General features: G+C 35.3%; 1 protein-coding gene across 2 annotated transcripts; it reads left to right on the top strand.

Annotated features, from left to right (window-relative positions):
* The first annotated feature begins 6,022 nt into the window (after positions 1-6,022).
* LOC131736109 (G-protein coupled receptor 83-like) lies at positions 6,023-14,672 on the top strand. 2 transcript variants are annotated; one of them, XM_059021820.1, is made up of 5 exons: positions 6,023-6,215; positions 7,596-7,945; positions 9,560-9,685; positions 10,138-10,271; positions 10,728-14,672. In XM_059021820.1, the coding sequence occupies exons 1-5, from the start codon at positions 6,065-6,067 to the stop codon at positions 11,344-11,346; spliced, it is 1,380 nt and encodes a 459-aa protein (XP_058877803.1). In that variant the 5' UTR covers positions 6,023-6,064; the 3' UTR covers positions 11,347-14,672. The 2 variants fall into 2 exon arrangements, with proteins under 2 accessions (XP_058877803.1, XP_058877804.1); XM_059021821.1 differs by lacking the exon at positions 6,023-6,215 and having other exon boundaries at positions 7,570-7,945.
* Positions 14,673-19,089: the final 4,417 nt, after the last annotated feature.

The raw sequence follows: 19,089 nt of genomic DNA, 5'->3' as shown, positions 1-19,089 counted from the left end.
ACAAAGTCCTTCACTTAAGGGGCATGGGGTGAGCCTCACGCTCCACGATCCTGTTCTACGCAGATGCCCTGGAACTAGATGACTTTGCTCTGCTATCGCCCACAGAGCAGGGGCTGTCACTGCTGGAGCAGTACTGTCAGAAATGGGCACTGAAGGTCAATCTAGACAAGACCAGAGTTATGGTATTCTCTCTCGAAATTCAAATTAAAATGTTCTTTATTGGCATGACTGTATTACAAGAACAGTATTGCCAAGTAAATGTATAATACAACAAATAAACATTACTAAACATTAAACATCTATGAGCAGAACACAATTAATAAATACAAATTAATTCTATAGGGTGATGCAAACCTTTTAACCAGAGCTGTAGATGGTAAGGTGGTAAGCAGAATAAACTCATATTATGTATTCTCAACCCAAACTCAATTCCTAAGTGTCTACTTAAGGTTGTGTACTTACTTGTTCAAACCTTATTTTTGTGTATCTAATAAAATGCAATCATTGTATTTTTGAAGGGCTTTAAGTAGAGAATCTGCTGCAGTGATTATAGGTAATTGCAGGACATACACACGAAACGGCATTCATTAGTTCTGTGATTTGCCTTTTAGCATTGTGCTGTGAATTCATTTGCAGCAGCAATTTCTGCATGACATGTTTTGCCTGTTATATCATGCGCTACTTGAATCTATAAGTGGTCTCGGGGTGCAAAGGACTTAAATATGGGTCAAAGGTCAAGTATAATCGATGCCATTTTGAAGTCACTGTTGTGGTATTATGCCTTTTTTTTCGATTGGCTCAGGATGCAAATACAGCCTGCATCTGTGTATTTCATATAATATATATATATATATATATATATATATATATATATATATATATATATATATATATATATACAGTGCCTTGCAAAAGCAAGATATTTCAGTTTTTTATTTTTCTTAAAAACATTTTCCAACATAAAACCAATGTTACCTTACAATAATTGATTTTGAGTTTCAGTGTTTTAAAATATCAAACAGAACAAAATTTCTATGTACTATTTGTAATTCAGTAATATGAGAGAATTGGTCAGGGGTCTGAATAGTTTTGCAAGGCACTGTGTATGTGTGTATATATATATATAGATTATATATATATATATATATATATATTACTGTTTGTCAAATTAAATTTTAAATGAATGTAAATTCATCTTTGTTCAATAAAATATTCATATGCATAGGCTTTGTGTGGAATGTTATTTTTTATGATGACGTTTTAGGGGGGTGGGGGTCGGGATGGGGAGTTTATTATTAGTTAAATTATAAAAAATTGAGATTATAAAAAGAGATGTTTCTCAGGAATAATTTGTAATAATTATTTTCAAACCTTTGTCAAAGAAGTCTTGAATTCAATATTATTTCATTGTGATACATCAACAAAATAAAAGTGAAAGTATAAATATCAAATTGCTATGCATACTATTGAATATATACATACTGTATTATTGGTGTTTGTGCCACACCCTGCCGTGGGGTCCGTGGTGGCTCTAGCAGCGGAATGACGTGAAGAAGGTGGTTTCTGTATGCAGAGCTCAGAGTTCACATCTATGAAATCTAAGGTGCATGTGTGTAATAGGCTATGATATATATATATATATATATATATATATATATATATATCTATGGATGTATATGTAGAAATCCTTGCATTCAAGTTTGTTTTACTGAAATGTAATAAACATATGTTATGTTTCTCCGTACAGTATGCACTTTAAAAACACTTACAATTTGAACTAGGCTTTAATTGACTTCAGTTACACAAGTTCATTGTATGCTTAAAATTAATCTATAATAATCTAGCCATCTGAGAGACATCGATGAAACACTGAACTAACTGGGTTCAGTATCTCACTGAGGCTTCAAATCATTCACAGGAGCTCATTGAGGCTTCGGATCATTCACATGATTCAGTGATTCACGAAGGCTTCAGGTGATTCAAATGGTCATCTACTGCTTCACATGAAACAAACAAGTGTTTTAATAGTTCGATACAAAACATTCTGATATATTTCAGCATTATATGCTTAGAAGTGTTAAAAATGACAACAGGACTCTAAAACCTAATGTTACAATACCACCTACTTTATGTAACCCTGGAAATGTTTAAATCCTGATTCTTTCAATCAAAACTCTTTTTACAATGTAGGTAGATGTGTTATTTTGCTCAGTTAAAACACACACACACGGTTAACCCTTTGTTAAATTATCTGTAGCATGTCTGAAGGAAGTAGAAGACATTCAAGAGTTTGGGAATGTTTCACCTTGTTTGCCATTAACAAGGTAACATGTCTTTGTATGCGGCTCTTCTGTCCTACACCAAGAACACCTCAGGGATGGTGCTACACTCGCGAGCAAAGCATACTGAACAGTATAATGTGCTTCAAGACAGTGGTAGTGCTACACCTTCAGCACATCGTGTACCAGGTATGTTCCATTCAAATTCAAGTAATCACTACTTTTCACTGGGGTGCTTTTGGATAAAATGGGCATTGATACACTAAGGAATACAAGACAGTAGTACAGCACAGTACAAATAATAAGAGAGCAGTTAAGGGGCTTACATCAGTAAAAACACTGGTGCCAAAAAAGAGATGTGAATGGGGTTAAAACTGTAGAAATAAATGGATGAATCAAAGTTTATTATTATTATGTAATGTTTTTTTTGCCTCTTCAGGAACGGCCATGAGAAAAAAAAACAAAAAAACTGTATGATACGCGGGTTGATATGATTACCAGGGACTGACAGCCTTTAGTGGTTGAAGATGAAGGCTTCAGAAACTGTGTGCAGGTTAGTGATCCTCAGTATACATTACCAAGCAGGAAGACTCTCAAGAACATGGTTACTTGTCAGTATACCATTCATAAACAAACAGTAATGGAGGAGGTGCAGAGAGCTGACCATGTTTGCCTAACAACAGATTAAATCTAAGTGTGGACAGAAGAGATCAATTTTTCCAAGGAGTTTTTGTTTATTTTTATATATAACTTGGCTATATACACACATATACATTTAGAATGTAAATTTCATAATGTTTTTTTTTTTCAAATGAGCAACAAATGAAACGTTTAGTAAAGTTCCAGTATTTTTTTTAATCAAGATGCTGCGTCTTGTTTTTACTTTTTAACAAACATTTTAGTTGTATTTTTCAACCCAATGATCATAGCAGCGTATACAAATGGAGCTAATATATTATTTAACGTTGGATTTCAAATGCCGATTTTTTTTTTAAATACTTTACTATCATAAATTATTAGCTAAATTAAACTTTTAGTTTTGTATTACAGAAAATGTAATTACTTTTCTTAGGCTACAAGCACAATTCATCACCGGGGATTCGAACCCGTGGTTTAGCTAAACTTCCCTAAACGATTTCCCATTCATTCTCTATGGTAGTGCTAAACTACTACGGATGTAATACTGCTGCCGCCGCTACGTGGTTTTGGCGCTGTTGTGCAGGTCTGTTCCTAAACCAGAGCTCCCGCCTCAGCTCTGCAGAGTGAGTACAGTGAGTGAGATATGAACAGCATAACCTGCTCGCGTAGCTCGGAGTGAAATACGTTAAAATGCGGTTATTTTTGTTTGTTGTTGTTGTTGTTGTTGTTGTACGAGTAAGTAAACGTAAAAGGAGCTATTCTAACTATATTTATATAGAGAATAGAAAAATATATATAAAGATATAAATATCCTTAATTTCTGTACACTGCAGTTTAACCTCCTCCAACATAAAACATATTCTATATACAGTTAATATGTATTGATAATTGATTGTATATTATTAAACATCATTCTGCCATAAACATCACAACTTTCTCGCGTAGCTCGGAGTGACAGGAAGAATGCGGTTATTGTTGTTGTTAATTATTATAAGAGTGAGTCAATGTCAAAAAGGAGCTATTCTAACTCTATATTATATAAATAATATTGTCTCCAAATACCGTTAATGTGACTTGAATGCGGTTATAACTGATTTTATATTATTATTATTATTTGTTTGCTTAGCAGATGCCTTATCCAGGTTGATTTAAATTTACAATTGTAACTGCAATACTTTACAGTAAGTTATGTGCAAGTATAACCATGTAAATATATGGACACTTATCACTCTTCCTTAAATGCGCTTTACTTGCTCTTATCTGTCCCCTATTTTACTGCATTTAATCCTGTACTTTACAGAGTACTGTAAGTAATCTGCCACTAGTGTTATTCAATCTGTATTGTTTTGTATTTAATTATATCCTGATGTAACGATCACGGACACTTATCTGCTCCATTATTGAATCGTATTTTGTCATATACTTATACTTGCTAGAACCAAAGTCATTGTATTTTATCTTGCTCTTAATTGTATTATTACTTGTACTGTGATTCATGAAATGTATTTTTGTTTACGACTGTAAATCGCCCCGGATAAGGGCGTTTGCTAATAAATAAATAAATAAATAAATAAATAAATAATAATCGTTTAAAAGCATTAGAGACAGTGTAGTTAACTGAAGGTTTTAAAGTGAAAATAGTTACAAGTAAGATCAAATACAATATAATTACAATTAAAGCAAATGCAACCTGTGCAGATACAAAGTGCCAAACAGACAAGTGCAAGAACAAAACAAATATTTGCTGGCTAGCTTTTTTATTTGTTTAATTTATAATAAGTTAATAACCAGTGTGAAGAGAGTTTCATTTAAATCTGTTAATTGGACACAATTTATTCTTCAACTCCTAACAATAAACATATGTATAGTTTAACCAACTTGGTTGTTATTGTACAATTATTATGTATTAATTTAAAAGAAAAAAGCATGTGCTCACTCACTCACAGATAGATTACAACTAAAGTACAGAGGGAGCTTCTACAGAATTGACTGGCAAGCTTTTGAATTTGCTGGTTTGTTTATTTAAGGTCATACAGAGGTAGTGATCAAGTGGGAACTCTTTAAAGTGTTTTCACAACAAAGGATTCTGGCATTTTTATTTTACATTTTACAAAAGCAGACTCTGAAAAGTTGTCTTTGTAGACTGATTGTCTACAAAGATTCCATAAACTCTCACAGGTTATTCCACGTTGGCCATCTGTGCAACTAGATATATAAATAATATGCAATATGTGTATGTGTGTGTGTGTGTGTGTGTGTGTGTGTGTGTGTGTGTGTGTGTGATGTGTGTGTGTACATAATCAATCAATCTATTTTATATAGCGCCTTTTATAGTGGACCACCATCACAAAGCGCTTATAATATAATGCATTATGTTGCTGCTTTTTTATTTTTTTATGTAGTTTAATGTTTTATACTGTAAATAGCTTAATTTGCATTCAAAATATCCTAATGATGTCTAGATCATTACATTTCAGTAGTATAGTCTCTAAGTGTGCTGAGTTCTGCCAGTCTCTGCAGTGCTTCCAGTGTTATTACTGGTATTATTATCAAATGGGTTAAAATTATGATAATACTGTAAAATTTTATATATACAAGGAAAGCTAAATAACAGAAATATTAAAAGTTAAATATGTCGTGCAGCAAAAAAGTGAAATAGTTAAAAAAAAAAAAAAAAAATGTATTCCAGTCTCCTAGTGCTAATGATGTGTAATGCCCAGGGACAAAAAAAACCTGAAAACAGCCTTATGCAGCAGGATTTTCTGATACACCTATTCTCGACTGGCCCAATTTAAAGCATCTGCAATTACACTGATGCACTGGTTCACTGGTGATATATAAAATGTCATACTTAAGTTACAACACAAATTTTCGCGCTGGGTCTCAATCCCCTGGGGATACAGATTCTGACATGTCCCTTAATTGTTTATCTAAATCTGAGGGAACACGGAGCCCCTTTGCGGCTTGGAACTTGGTTTCAGGAGCCTTTTTTTTTTTGCCAAAAAAAAAAAGTTTTAAATAAAAGTTCTATCTACAGAACAAAAGAAAATGGATTTGCCCGTGCCTTTCACCAACTAAGTACTTCAAACCTCGAGGGCGGAGCTACTGTAGTCTAAGCGTGCATTTCTACAACGAGACGTTGGGTGATGCTGACGTGCTTCATATATAGTCGAATCTGGAGTATTCAGAAACACTTCGTTTTTAGAAGGCGAATGCTTTTGTACCTGCAAACAGGACACTTGGGAACTGAGAATACAGACTACAGAAAGACAACATTAAAGAAAAAGAAACGAATACGTAAGTTGATATTATTATTATTATTATTATTATTATTATTATTATTATTATTATTATTATTATTATTATTATTAGTAGTAGTAGTAGTAGTAGTATTTATTAGTATTATTATTATTAGTGTTATTTGTTTTACTGCATTAGAGAGGGTATCGTTATATATATATATATATATATATATATATATATATATATATATATATATATATATATATATATATATATATTACTACAGTACTAGTTCTTAACACAACAATAGGTCTACTAGTGACGTTTTATCATATGTTCTCATCTGTATGGAAAATATATGGCTACTTTTAAGGAACTGTTTATACTTTTAAAAAAATAAAAAAATAAACACACATTTAGTGTCAAATCACCCAAACAACAATTCCATAAAAACAAAAAAAGAGTACGATTTTTTTTTTTTTTTTTTTTACTGTACTGTCATTTGAACTTTAGTGTTTGTGTCACAACGGTCTGCTGAATACTATCCCCCATTGAACAATGCCATCTATTTATTTCACAAAGCAATTTAAGCTCAACAGCATTCTGAATATGTACAGGCAAAAACTTTTCTTAAAAGAAAAGTGTGTGTATGTATATATATATATATATATATATATATATATATATATATATATATATATATATATATATATATATATATATATATATATATATATATATCTGCTGGTTACAAAACTGATATTTTACTTTAAGTCAGCCTTCATTTGTGCAAATCTTGGACGTCAACAAACAAACCTCTTACCCTACTTTTTTCATGTTAAACAAATCGACCCGTTCCATCAAGGTAAGCCATTTGTTTTTATAAATTACAATGTCTCTAATTGTCCTTTGATTAACAGTATATGCCTCACTTAGGAGAGAAAACATTTGTAATGTCTTGCTTTCTTATTTTCAGATGCTTACATGCAGATTTTATGTTTTGCTTTGGGAGCGGGAGTGTTGATGACATTGGTATAAACGTTCAGTTAACAACGAATTAGGAAAGCGAGTCAAAGGTTAACTGCATAACTTAGTTGTTTTAATTGGCCATGATTATTTCGCTGGCGCTACAATGAGGGAAACTACAATGCTTCTATTTACGTTTGCTTGGCTTGGGAAGCTGGTGGGTGGAGGAGGGGTGGCGATATAACGGAAAAATAGCACTGTTTTTAAATTGGAGATATTTATTCAGAGAGAATAGCTGTCGGTATGCGAGGGTGGTGTTATAAAGCGGGACTGTAGTAGTACTATTTTTTTGTATTATTATTATTATTATTATTATTATTATTATTATTATTATTATTATTATTATTAGCAACTGTCAATGTTCCTTATTGTTGCCAAAAAAGTTTTAAAGAAAAGTTCTATCTACAGAACAAAAGAAAATGGATTTGCCCGTGCCTTTCTCCAACAAGTACTTCAAACTTAAGTTCCCGAATCGCACTTCCCTGGAGACGGTCCGTCAGGATTTCAACAAGTCCTTCGGCACCCTGTCTTTGCAGGACGTCTGTGATATGATACCTTTACTGCATGCCGACAACAACACGCAGAAGACCCTGCTAATTGTCGCCTACTTGCTCATCATGACCTTCTCGCTGTTCGGAAACCTGCTGGTGTGCCTAGTCGTGGTCAAGATGAAAAAGCGTAACGTCACCAATGTCTTCATCTTCAATCTGGCTTTAGCACATCTAATGCTAACTCTTCTCAACATGCCGTTTACATTGGTAAGGGTTAACTCTCTCAAGATCCCCCTCCGTGCTCCTCCCGCCTCCAAAAAAACGCTACTAATAACATACTAGTAATAATAACAGTGACGTGCCAAACTATACTCCCGATTTCGCCCTTTGATTGTAAGAATTGGCTTTCTGTGGTGGTGTACTTTTTTTCTTTCAAGTAACATATATCTATAATCGATTTTGCGATATATTTTAATATAAAATGTATACACTATTGCAGTTTTGTTAGAGGATACATTAGTTTATCTCTAATGCAATCACAGTTGTACATATAGACTGCCCCTGTTTTCATTTACGTCCTAAATTCTGGGCCGCTTTGTATTTTCGAATTCAGCCCAGTTTTGGGGACTCAGCTGACAGCCGAGTTTCTAAGTAATCCATGCACAGTTTACCATAAACTGGATCATGAATAACCCTTAGTACATGAATCAAAGTTAATGTATTTTATACTCTCCCCAGAAATCTTTTTTTTTTTAATGAAAAAACAGAAATATAATGTAAATGTTAAAAAAAACAAAAACGTATTTCTTATTACATGAAGCAACTACATTGCACTGAAATAGATACATGAAAATTAATTAATTTATGTAGAGAGCTCGAGTGTGCCAACGGCTATTTTTTTCCTTTGGTAAAGTCATCTCTGCTCTGCCTGAGGTAAGTCGTTTATGTCGTTTTATAATAATTTTAAATTATTTTTAAATATAAATATAGTACATCAATGTATTAATGTGTTAGTATTGTAGAGTTGAGCACAGTTTCTTGAGCATTGGTTGTGGACACCACAAGAAAATTACATTTACTAACACTTGAAGTAGGTTAATTCACTTGTCGTCTTTGTAAGAGGTTTTATAATATCAAATGATTTGATAATGACATTATTGATTAACTGTTAGTTAGCCTCTATAAGTCATGCTCCATCTCTTATTATTTTTTAAATATATAAATATTGTTTTCTTTCATTTGCACCAATAAAAGGGCTTTATTAGTTGTGTTCTTGAGCCAGGTTTTCCTCTACATTGTAGAGAAACCGGTGCATAATTCCCTAAAGTATTACTTATATTTATTTGATGATAAAATACTAGAATGCTAGCAGGCAAAAGGGTGGTCACACCAAATATTGATTTGATGTAGATTTTTCTTCTGTTCACTCACATTGCATTTTGTTAATTGATAAATATAAACTATTAACATGTCTATTTTTGAAAGCATTCTTACTTTACAGCATTTTTTTTACACCTGCCTAAAACCTTTGCACATTACTGTATATATATATATATATATATATATATATATATATATATATATATATATATATATATATATATATAATCATCAGCTCTGATGCTAATCAATAAAGATCCTGCCAACTATGCATTGTATTAACAGATTATTTATAATTATTTATATAGCAGTCGCCTTTATCCAAGGCAGCTTAGAGACTAGGGGGTGAACGATGCATCACAACTGCTGCTGCAGTCACTTACAATAGGTTTTACGTCTCATCCAGATGTTTAAGTTTTGTTTGTTTGATCATTTTTTCCCCATTGAAAATAGGGTCAGGTGAATGTGGGCTCAGTTTGTTTCATATCCACCTGTTTGCAGGCTCGCTTTGTGAGCAGCACTTGGGACTTCGGGAAGGCAATGTGTCATATGAGCCGCTTCACGCATTACTGCTCCCTCCACGTGTCCACCTTCACCCTCACTGCAATCTCGCTGGAAGTATATCAGGTCAGTGCGATCTATCAGACATGCCTGCCGTAACATGTTCTGTTCTTCACCTTACTCAATATAGTCACCCCTTATTGTTATTTTTCTTTAAATCCAGCCTCACAAGCCAGAATTTGTCATATGTGTTGTGTTTACAAGAAACAGAATCTAGTTGCATGAATAAAGTAAGCTCTTCTCATTTCAAGAAGGCACAGGCATTACAGGGTTAAACACATTTATTCTTTCTTTTTGTTTTGCTGAACATTAGAATACATTTGAAGACATTGCCAAAAAGACCTCTAGTCGAAACATTTGTCAAAGACCGTTTCTTTTGGTATTGCCGCATATACTGCTAAGTAGAATTGATTTTTTTTTTTAAGAGTTATGGGGTCAACGTCGAATGACAAAGTCATTTATGTTTCCAAGATATCTCACACACCCAGTGCCAACCCAGCGTGTTTTCCCTGTTTCAGGCAATCATGCATCCACTGAAGCCACGTATGACAGCAGCCCGAGGGATCGCCTACATCTCCTTCCTCTGGATCATGGCTTCCTGCTTCTCTTTGCCCCACACCATTTACCAAAAGCTGATGCATTTTGATCTTGGGTAAATGCATTGACCGCTGCACTCACACATAGCTGAACACAGATCAGAAAGATCGCCTCCCTTATTCACCTGAACGAGTTTTAAATGGTCTCTCCAGTTTTTAAAAAGTTTCCTACTCTATACCATGGTCAAAGTATATCAGCGAGCGCAGCATGGTAAAGCGTATGCATAGTACAGCCTGGTAAAAACCGTAGTAAAGCAGGGTAAAGCAGGCTGGTACTGTATTATGATTGCACAGATGTTGTGAGGGGGTTACATTGGTTTTTATAATCATATTTGTAACTGAAGAAACTAAGAACATTTAAGAATGAGAGGAGGCCATTTGGTCTATCAGTGCTTGTCCAGTTCCAGTTGATTTCCAAAGTTGGTCAAGTTGGGTCTTAAAGGATCCCAAGGATTAACCATCAAGAACATGGCTAGGTAACCCATTCTGCACCTTCTTTCTCTGTCATCCAGGCAAGACAACACCCGGCAGCTGTGCCTGCCAGACTTCCCTGCTCCCTCGGACCTCTACTGCAAGTACCTGGACTTGGTCACGTTCATCATACTGTACGTGGTGCCCCTGCTGGTGATCACCATCACCTACACCACTTTGAGAAAGAACCTGTTGCGGCGCATCAGGGACATTAACAGCAGGCAGCGACGCCACAATCAGAAGACCATCAACATGCTCATGCTGGTGGTGCTTGTGTTTGCGGTCTGCTGGTTCCCCCTCAACTGCTTCATGGTCCTCTCCTCCAGCAATGTCATCAGTATCAACAACACCCTCTACTTTGCCTTCCACTGGCTCGCCATGAGCAGCACCTGCTACAACCCCTTCATCTACTGCTGGCTCAACATCAAGTTCCGCACCGGGATAAAGGCCCTGCTCCGGATCTGTGTCTGGGAGAGGGACCCCGGCCGGGTGGACATTCCCACTGTGTGCCTGGAAGCAGGGAGAAGGATTGCATGGCCCAAGGCTGGAGGAAAGAGGAAGTCCGACGAGGATCTGTGCAAACGTTACCCGTCCACCTCCAGAAGGATGTCCGAGGTCCAGGTCAACATCGAAATGGATATGATTAACAACACAATGTAAGGGAGGGTGAATCTTGTGCAGCTGTTTCTCATGTTCGCCGACTATGGAGATCTCTGTTGTGCAACCCAGGACATTTAATATATAAAGTGCTGTTGTGAATCAGTGTATGCAGTAGTATGTAAAGCCCTTATGGAAAAAATGCCACTGGAGATCCTCATTACAATCCCAGTGTATTACCCTAGCAGAACCATTCGGAAAACACAGCATTACCAGCAAAAAATTGAGGTGGAAAAAAAAATCCAGAGCGGTGCTGATATATACATCAATGGCCAAAAGATTTGCATCACCTAGAATTTTAGGAAGAGACATAATTAAAAAAAAAAAAACCTATATGAATTCAACATCATGCAATCAAAATAACTACAAAATGATATCACAAAAGTCTAGCGGAAGCCATTATAGTAGTACAGTATTTCATGTTTTGATTTCGAAATATCACATTTTTCAATTTTTGTCAGTTTTTCATTAAATATATGAAAACACTACAGCGGTATGTCATTCAATATGTTTACGTAACATTATTCATCAGGTTTCATTTCACTTTATGATGCAATATTAGTTAATTCTATAGGGTGATGATGCTAAACTTTTGAGCATATCTGTACTTTATATAGCACTGATATGTTACCATGGTATTGCAATGGATTAGCAGCAGTGTGTATAGATGCATTGTGATACCATTGGAATGTGAACACACAACACCAATTTCATTTACTTTATATAGTATCTGCCACGAACAAACATCCCAGTGCGCTTAATAAACACAACAAATAGAATAAAAACTCTTAACAGACAGACAATAAAAGGCCAACATTTTGGGTGCACTAACCATGGGACAGTTAGTCCACCAAATAGGGGAGGGGGTCTAACTAACTTAAAACCCCTTTCGTCAACACACGCTAAATAATAATTTTGAAACTGAACATTTTTTAATGCATACATGATTATATTTACAACTGTATATAAAATTTTGATTTTCAACAAAAAAAGTATTTATTTGATAGCGTCCGTGGTAGTAATGGGTGTTGTTTGCGGGGTAGAGTAATGATTTCTATTACATTTTCATGCAAAGTGCAGTTTCTTAAGTTATACAGTCGTCTGCAGATTTATTAGAACACTCCATTGCTTTGGTTGTTTCGATTGTTGTGCATATAAAATCAAACCACTGTAACTGAAAATCTTTGAAAATTGTCAAAAGAGGCAAATAATCATTGTCTAATTTAACTGATGACTTTAAAATAGGTCACACATACAGTTATTAAAAGTCGTAAGAGGAACACACTGCCACACATTGTAAAATGCAGGAGACTTTTTAGAAGTTGTTTAAGATGCCCAATTAAATCCCAAAATGGTCTAACATTTTCACACGAGTGCATATTGCTTTTAGATCACTGATTACCAAGCGGAAATAGAGCCCAGTACAGCTAACATAGTTTGGTGATTCCTGTTTATACCATTAAAATGTCAAAAAAGAGAAGTTGAGGTTCTCTAATACATTTGCACACTACTGTATAATGACTTGTTGTCGCCAATAATTATGACCTGCTTAACTTGTACAGTAAGTTATGACCAAGCCGAGTCAATAGAATGGTATTCAAGGTAAGATTTACACCAAAAATAAATGCATAAAGATTTTAGATTTGTGTTGTTCAGCTGTGGTTGTAAGCGGTGCTTTTACACATGCTGTTTATTTATTTTATTGCATGTTTCTTTGTAGTTATAGAATGCACTTTTTTTGTAGACAGAGTATGTCGATTTCATTTTATTTTGATTGTGTAATTTTGGATTTTACTGTGTTTACACGCACACACACACACACACGCATGCGCACACACGTACAAGCACACGCACACGCACACACACACTTAGGGCTTCTGGTTTTTGGTGCTTTTGTCTGACTTTTCGCCTCCCTTACGAATTAATTTCACAATTAACACATTTCTCAGTTTTAATTCAGAAACCAAAACGCATTAAACAGCGCTTAGGCTCATTTTAAAACGGGTGTAGTTAAACACGACTGAAACCAGAAGCCCTCAATATATTATTAGGTACAAGCAGAGGAAGATGAGGAATGAGGCGATGCATATTCACCGCTAACTCACCCACGGGCCATTGCTTGTTTATTTTTTTTAAACTAAGGTTCTGATGAGTGTCTCAAAAAAACAACAACTATATATTGAAGACCTCTACTTCTAAGATATTTATTATATGATAAAACTAATACAGTGCATAAATCACGATCATACCTTCGATAGTACTGCCTATCATATAGTGCCTCCCTATTATAATGCGTTCGGTAGCAGTATCATACGGGAGGCACGATCAGACAGGTTAGTTCCATATTATAATGGCCCCGGGAGCCACTATCATGCGGAGAGGCAGTTTGTTACGACACCGGCATTGATCTTGCCACGCTTCGCTTTTATCGGTGCACCATGACTTCTAAAAAGGACGTTGTTCGATATATGGATTTGTGATGAAGTTGAAAAGTAATGTGTGTGAACTTTGTCTGGGTAGAAAGATAAATGTCGTAAATATTACAGCTCTATATATTCTCTCCCCTTTATATGTTTCATTTATTTATTGTATTGTACTTTGAAGAAATGGGACACAGTCTTATAATTACCATCCTTTGTGTATTATTGAAAGACCATGGTGTTTTCATGTTTTAACTGTATGACTTGCTTAATTATCTTAAGACTACTAGTATTTTAAGATTAGTTTAAAATTACTGTTGTACCAGTGTTTCTCTGATTGCTTTGTTTTGCTACTGGTTTTCTGAATATATTCTCTGTGGTTCCTGACTGTTTGTGTGTTGTCCCTTCACCCCTTCCAGTACCAAATACAAAGAACCTGAGCAGAGGTAATCTCTTGATCACTGTTTTCTTTTATTTGGGGTGTTAAATACTTTGGCATAGTCAGACTACAAATCAGAATTGTGCAAAAAGCTGTGGATTTTGCTTTTTAAATCTATAGTATATGAAGGAGGGGGTCAGTTTGTGGGTGTGTTTGTTACCTGTTTTGCTCTGTGTTGATCGGTAATGTAACAAAGTCATATTTTAAAAAAGAAAAATGTGTTCCTTTAATTTGATTTATTTGTTGGTTTATTGTTTAATTTATACAATGTGTGTTTTCTTTTCTAAACAAATGGTTAAAGATCTCTTATATTCAGACTGAGCAACCTCCCTCTGTTCTGTTCTGATGGAGAAGAGAGAGAGAGAAAGGGAGGCTCTTACACTCTCAGATCAGTCTCTCTATGTGCTGTACTCTTTGACCAATGATGTTCACTGTAGAATGCAATGTTTGGTATTTGTAACTAATAAATGGCAAACCTGGTTAAAATGTGAAACATGGTCTGGTCTCATCCTTATAGCATAAAAAAAGGAGCTTATTCCACGTTTAACTTAATTTTTAAACCTTACATTTGCACTGTCTTGCCAGTTGCTGGTATAAAGATTTAACATGCGTTTTCATACCAGGATGCATATAGTTAAGTATTTTTGTTTTTGTCCATCTAAAGCTTAGAGCAGTATACCTACCCAATTAAACCTGTACGCAACAGCGGAGGTATCTATCAATCAATTTGCTTCTCCACTGCACCACTACCATGCATCTTCCATCTGTACACATAAGAGAAACGACAACATAACACAAAATACACCACGTGGGGTTTTTGTGTGTAGAATGGTTCTCTAAAACCTTTTAGTAATAATTCGCTAGAGTTATTGGGCTGGGGTGGGTAAAAAGTTGAGCTAGGAGTTAACAGAGTAAGAACATTGAGAGGAAAGCAGGCAATGCTGAGGAGTTGAGTGCAGGACTAAAGTGAAAATCCTAAAGGGATTGAGAAAGCATTGCACTGATGCTATGGCTTCAAAACAAGAAGCAGCCTCTAATGCTCCAAATCTTACAAAAAGGGCTTCATTTTAAGGGGGGTTCTAATGTAGTTATATGACACATCATTGCAACCATGTCATTTTTAAATTGAATTCTGACGTGCTTTTGCCTTCTGTCATGACCAAGCCTGGTGAATAGCGCTATATTCAAGGTAATATTTACTAATTGTAATAGCATGGTACGCTTATTGAAAAGATCAAAGCGTTCTGCCAAAATTGTCAGTCAGTTAAAATCTATGCTAATCAAAAAGAAGCTCACTTTGGTATCAGTTTTACTCTGTGTTGATCAGTAATGTTGTCATCCTTTAACACAATTGAACACAATTATGTTGATTAACAATAAAGCAAAGAATCCTTTACCAAATCAAGTTCAAAGTTTCATGGACCCTATAATACTTGGGTGGAACAATGACAGGTTTCAGCAACCGTCAAAGGAAATTGCTATATGTCCAATGGCTATATTCACTCATCCTACACAAAGGGTGTGTGCGTGGCGTGCTGTATTCACTCTTCACAGATGTCTGGATACAGCTATGGCTAAAAGTTTTGCATCAGCTAGAATTTTAGGACTCTTTTTTTTAAGATAATAAAAAAAATTAAATAATATAATAATAATCTTTATTTTATAAAGCACCTAAATGCACGCATCTCAAAGTGCTGTACAAACACAAAAAAAACACAGAGAACCATCTATATATACATCATATTAAGAGTATATGTAAAATAAAAAGAAATGACACAAATCAAAAAACCAAATCATGATAAAAATGCCTGATAGTAAAAGTGTGTCTTTAACTCTTTTTTAAAAGCATCAAGGGTCTTTGCATCCCTGATAGACTGAGAAAGGTCGTTCAAAGTTTGGGCACATAGCAGCAAAAAGCCCTATCACCCATGGAGCGAAGTTTAGTTTTTGGGTATTGCCAATAAACCCGAGGATGAAGAATGCAGATTACGTACGGGTGTGTAATGTGTAAACAATTCAGCAATGTAACATGACGCTAAACTGTTCAGAGTCTTATAGTTTAACAGTAGTTTTAAATCAAGCCTGCTTTCAACCGGCAACCAGTGCAAAGAAGCAAGAACCGGTGTAATATGCGCGCCGAGTTTAGTTAAAATGCGAGCAGCGGAGTTCTGAATATATTGTAGCCTGCTGATAGCAGTCTTGGAGACACATGCAAACAACGCGTTGCAATGACTGAGCCGGGAAGAAACAAAGGCATGAACTAGCTTTTCTGCATCAGGCACAGACAGCATGGGGCGCAGACAAGCAATGTTACGAAGGTGAAAAAAGGATACCTTGGTGACATTGTGGATATGTGACTCGAAAGTAAGGCTAGGGTAAAAGATCACACCAAGATTCCTAAATACATGAACATAATATAGATCTTTTATTTAACATCATGTAATCAAAGAAACTACAAAAAGATACAGCCATAGTCTAGGAAGGCATAATAGTAGTACAGTGGTATTTCATGTTAGATTAGGAAATGTTGTAGTGTGTAATTCAACATGTTAACGTAACATTATTCAGCAGGTTTCATTGATTTTATGAAGCAAAATGTAATTGTATTGGGTGGTTCAAAACTTTGCTAATCAGTACTGCAGCTGAAATGGAAGGCGTCAATAAGACAGCTGGCCTAGAAGATCAATTCAAACACCTTTTTGTGTCTTCGATCCTTTCCAATTAACATTAATTGCACAAAATGGGTGCTTGTTAGGACCTCTATCCTACAACTATACTGGCAAATCTTCTCAATAATGAGCCGCAATTATTGTAGTGGCTTCACCTTTCAATCCTTTTGAACATGTCCTGTTTTGTTATCTGCTGTGCAATTGATTTTCTGTTGATAAGCAAGACTGTAATCCATGTGCAATCTAACATTTACACATACACGTGCCTTTTGTTCCTATATCACTGATTATTGACTGAACAATGTAATTCTCACACACTGAGGTTTTCATGAAGGTATATAAAGGATGAGTTCTAATAAAATATGCACACTGCTGTACAGTCTATTATTTCTATAATGTTTTTGGAATTAGTTGATAAACAGAAAATTGTTAAAAAAATGACATTGAAAAGCTGCACTGTTTCGCCATGTTCAGGTAGCATGATGGAGTTAATTTATAGTGGATGGGCAGACTGATGATGTTATTTGTCAGTCTGAAGCTACTTGAGAAATCACACTAAGTGAAGGTTCTGCTGTTTATACTGATGACACATTGTACACTGATTACTCCTCTAAGAAAACAAACCATGTATATTATTATTATTATTATTGTTTATTTGGCAGATGCTTTTATCCAAGGTGACTTACAAGTGTTACACGGCAGTACAAGGTTACAATGCAAGATTAGTATTTAAATACAGTATAGTTTCCAGTAAGTGCAAATAATACCACTAAAATACAATATGAAATAGGATGCTACAAGTTAGGATTGCAACAAGTTATATCTACAAATACATATTAGTAGTGCAGTAGTGTAAGGACAGTGCATTAGCTGAAACACCTTGTGTTTTTGTGATTCTGAAGTCAGATGGGTCCAGTGCAGAGCCTCCCATATCCCCCTTGGAATTCAGTCTCCTATTTTATATTTATACATGTTAAACAGCTCTAAACAGTCAGCCCTTTCAAATCGCTTTCTTTTTGCATTTCCAGTCCCGTGTGTCACAGGGAGCTTTCATTTTCTGCACATGCAACCCATGATTAAGTAGCATTGGCCTGACACAGTATAATGGGGCATCTTTTTTTGCTGCATCTAAAGCAGTTGTTCATTAATACTGCATCAACTTAAAGGACAGCTCCTACATTTATTTTATTATTTTTATTTAGGTCTCTTCATCCTAAATACTCTGCAGCCATGGCCAAAAAATATCAAAACAATCAGAAGGATGTTTAAAAATATATTCATGCTGTACACAGGATACAGTAAAAAAAAAAAAAAAAAGAAAAATTACAAGAACGACATTGTGTTCTGTAACAAATCAATACTAAAAACAAACCAGCTGGTAACCCTTATACAAATTTACCACAGTATTTTTGCAGTTCTACCATGAGACGTAAAACGAGGTCCTATTGTAAGTGACTCTGCAGCAGCAGCGGCACATTACAATTAAACTTATTTATAAAAAGTTCCTAGCAGTATTTTCCATACTAAAAACTATCACAAGATGCTTCTGATTATTATTCCCCACCCCCCACCACGGTGACTTTTTGTAGCTAAATTAAAAAAACAACACATAATAAATCCAGTACATTGCTTCAGAACAGCAGACAACCATTGACAAAATAGATGCTGATGCAGAAAGCTTATACTGCACAGAATTATATTCTGTCAGTGGTGGAGAATGAATCCAGTGTGAAACAACAACAACTTTGATTTGTATAGCACCTTATCACGTGCAGACCTGCACACCTCATGGTCCTGGAAAATGTGCTATGGTGAGTATCATAGATGGGCACACATGCTGTCTCTGGTGATGGTTTCATACATTTATTAAGTCTCCATGCATTGAACCTCATTTGTTCTTGCTCTGGTCTGGATACCACCACCCTGGGAGAGCTGGATTGATCCTACATCTAAGACGTGTATAAAAAAAACAAGGTGTGTAACAGTGCTCCAGCTTTAAATGGGTGTTGGTAAGAGAATAATCCCATACATCCTACATGATGTGACTATTTTATAACATTCATTACAAAGGGCTTATGTGTGCTATTTTGAAGAAGAAAAAATAGCCACTGACTTGCTGTGTGTGTCCCTGAGCAAGTCCCTTAACCTCCTTGTGCTCCGTCTTTCGGGTGAGACATCATTATTATTATTTATTTCTTAGCAGACGCCCTTATCCAGA

The sequence above is a fragment of the Acipenser ruthenus genome, unplaced genomic scaffold (genome assembly GCF_902713425.1).
Source record: "Acipenser ruthenus unplaced genomic scaffold, fAciRut3.2 maternal haplotype, whole genome shotgun sequence".
In the NCBI taxonomy this organism is placed as follows: domain Eukaryota; kingdom Metazoa; phylum Chordata; class Actinopteri; order Acipenseriformes; family Acipenseridae; genus Acipenser; species Acipenser ruthenus.
The sequence above is the reverse complement of the archived record's forward strand: the minus strand, read 5'-3'. Positions and strand labels throughout refer to the sequence as shown.

Bases quoted from the DNA above. Each gene is read 5' to 3' on its own strand.
- LOC131736109 (XM_059021820.1), top strand. From the start codon at position 6,065: ATGCTGACGTGCTTCATATATAGTCGAATCTGGAGTATTCAGAAACAC. The intron at 6,216-7,595 runs GTAAGTTGATAT...TTCTATCTACAG, and splicing joins AAAGAAAAAGAAACGAATAC to AACAAAAGAAAATGGATTTG. The intron at 7,946-9,559 runs GTAAGGGTTAAC...ACCTGTTTGCAG, and splicing joins TCAACATGCCGTTTACATTG to GCTCGCTTTGTGAGCAGCAC.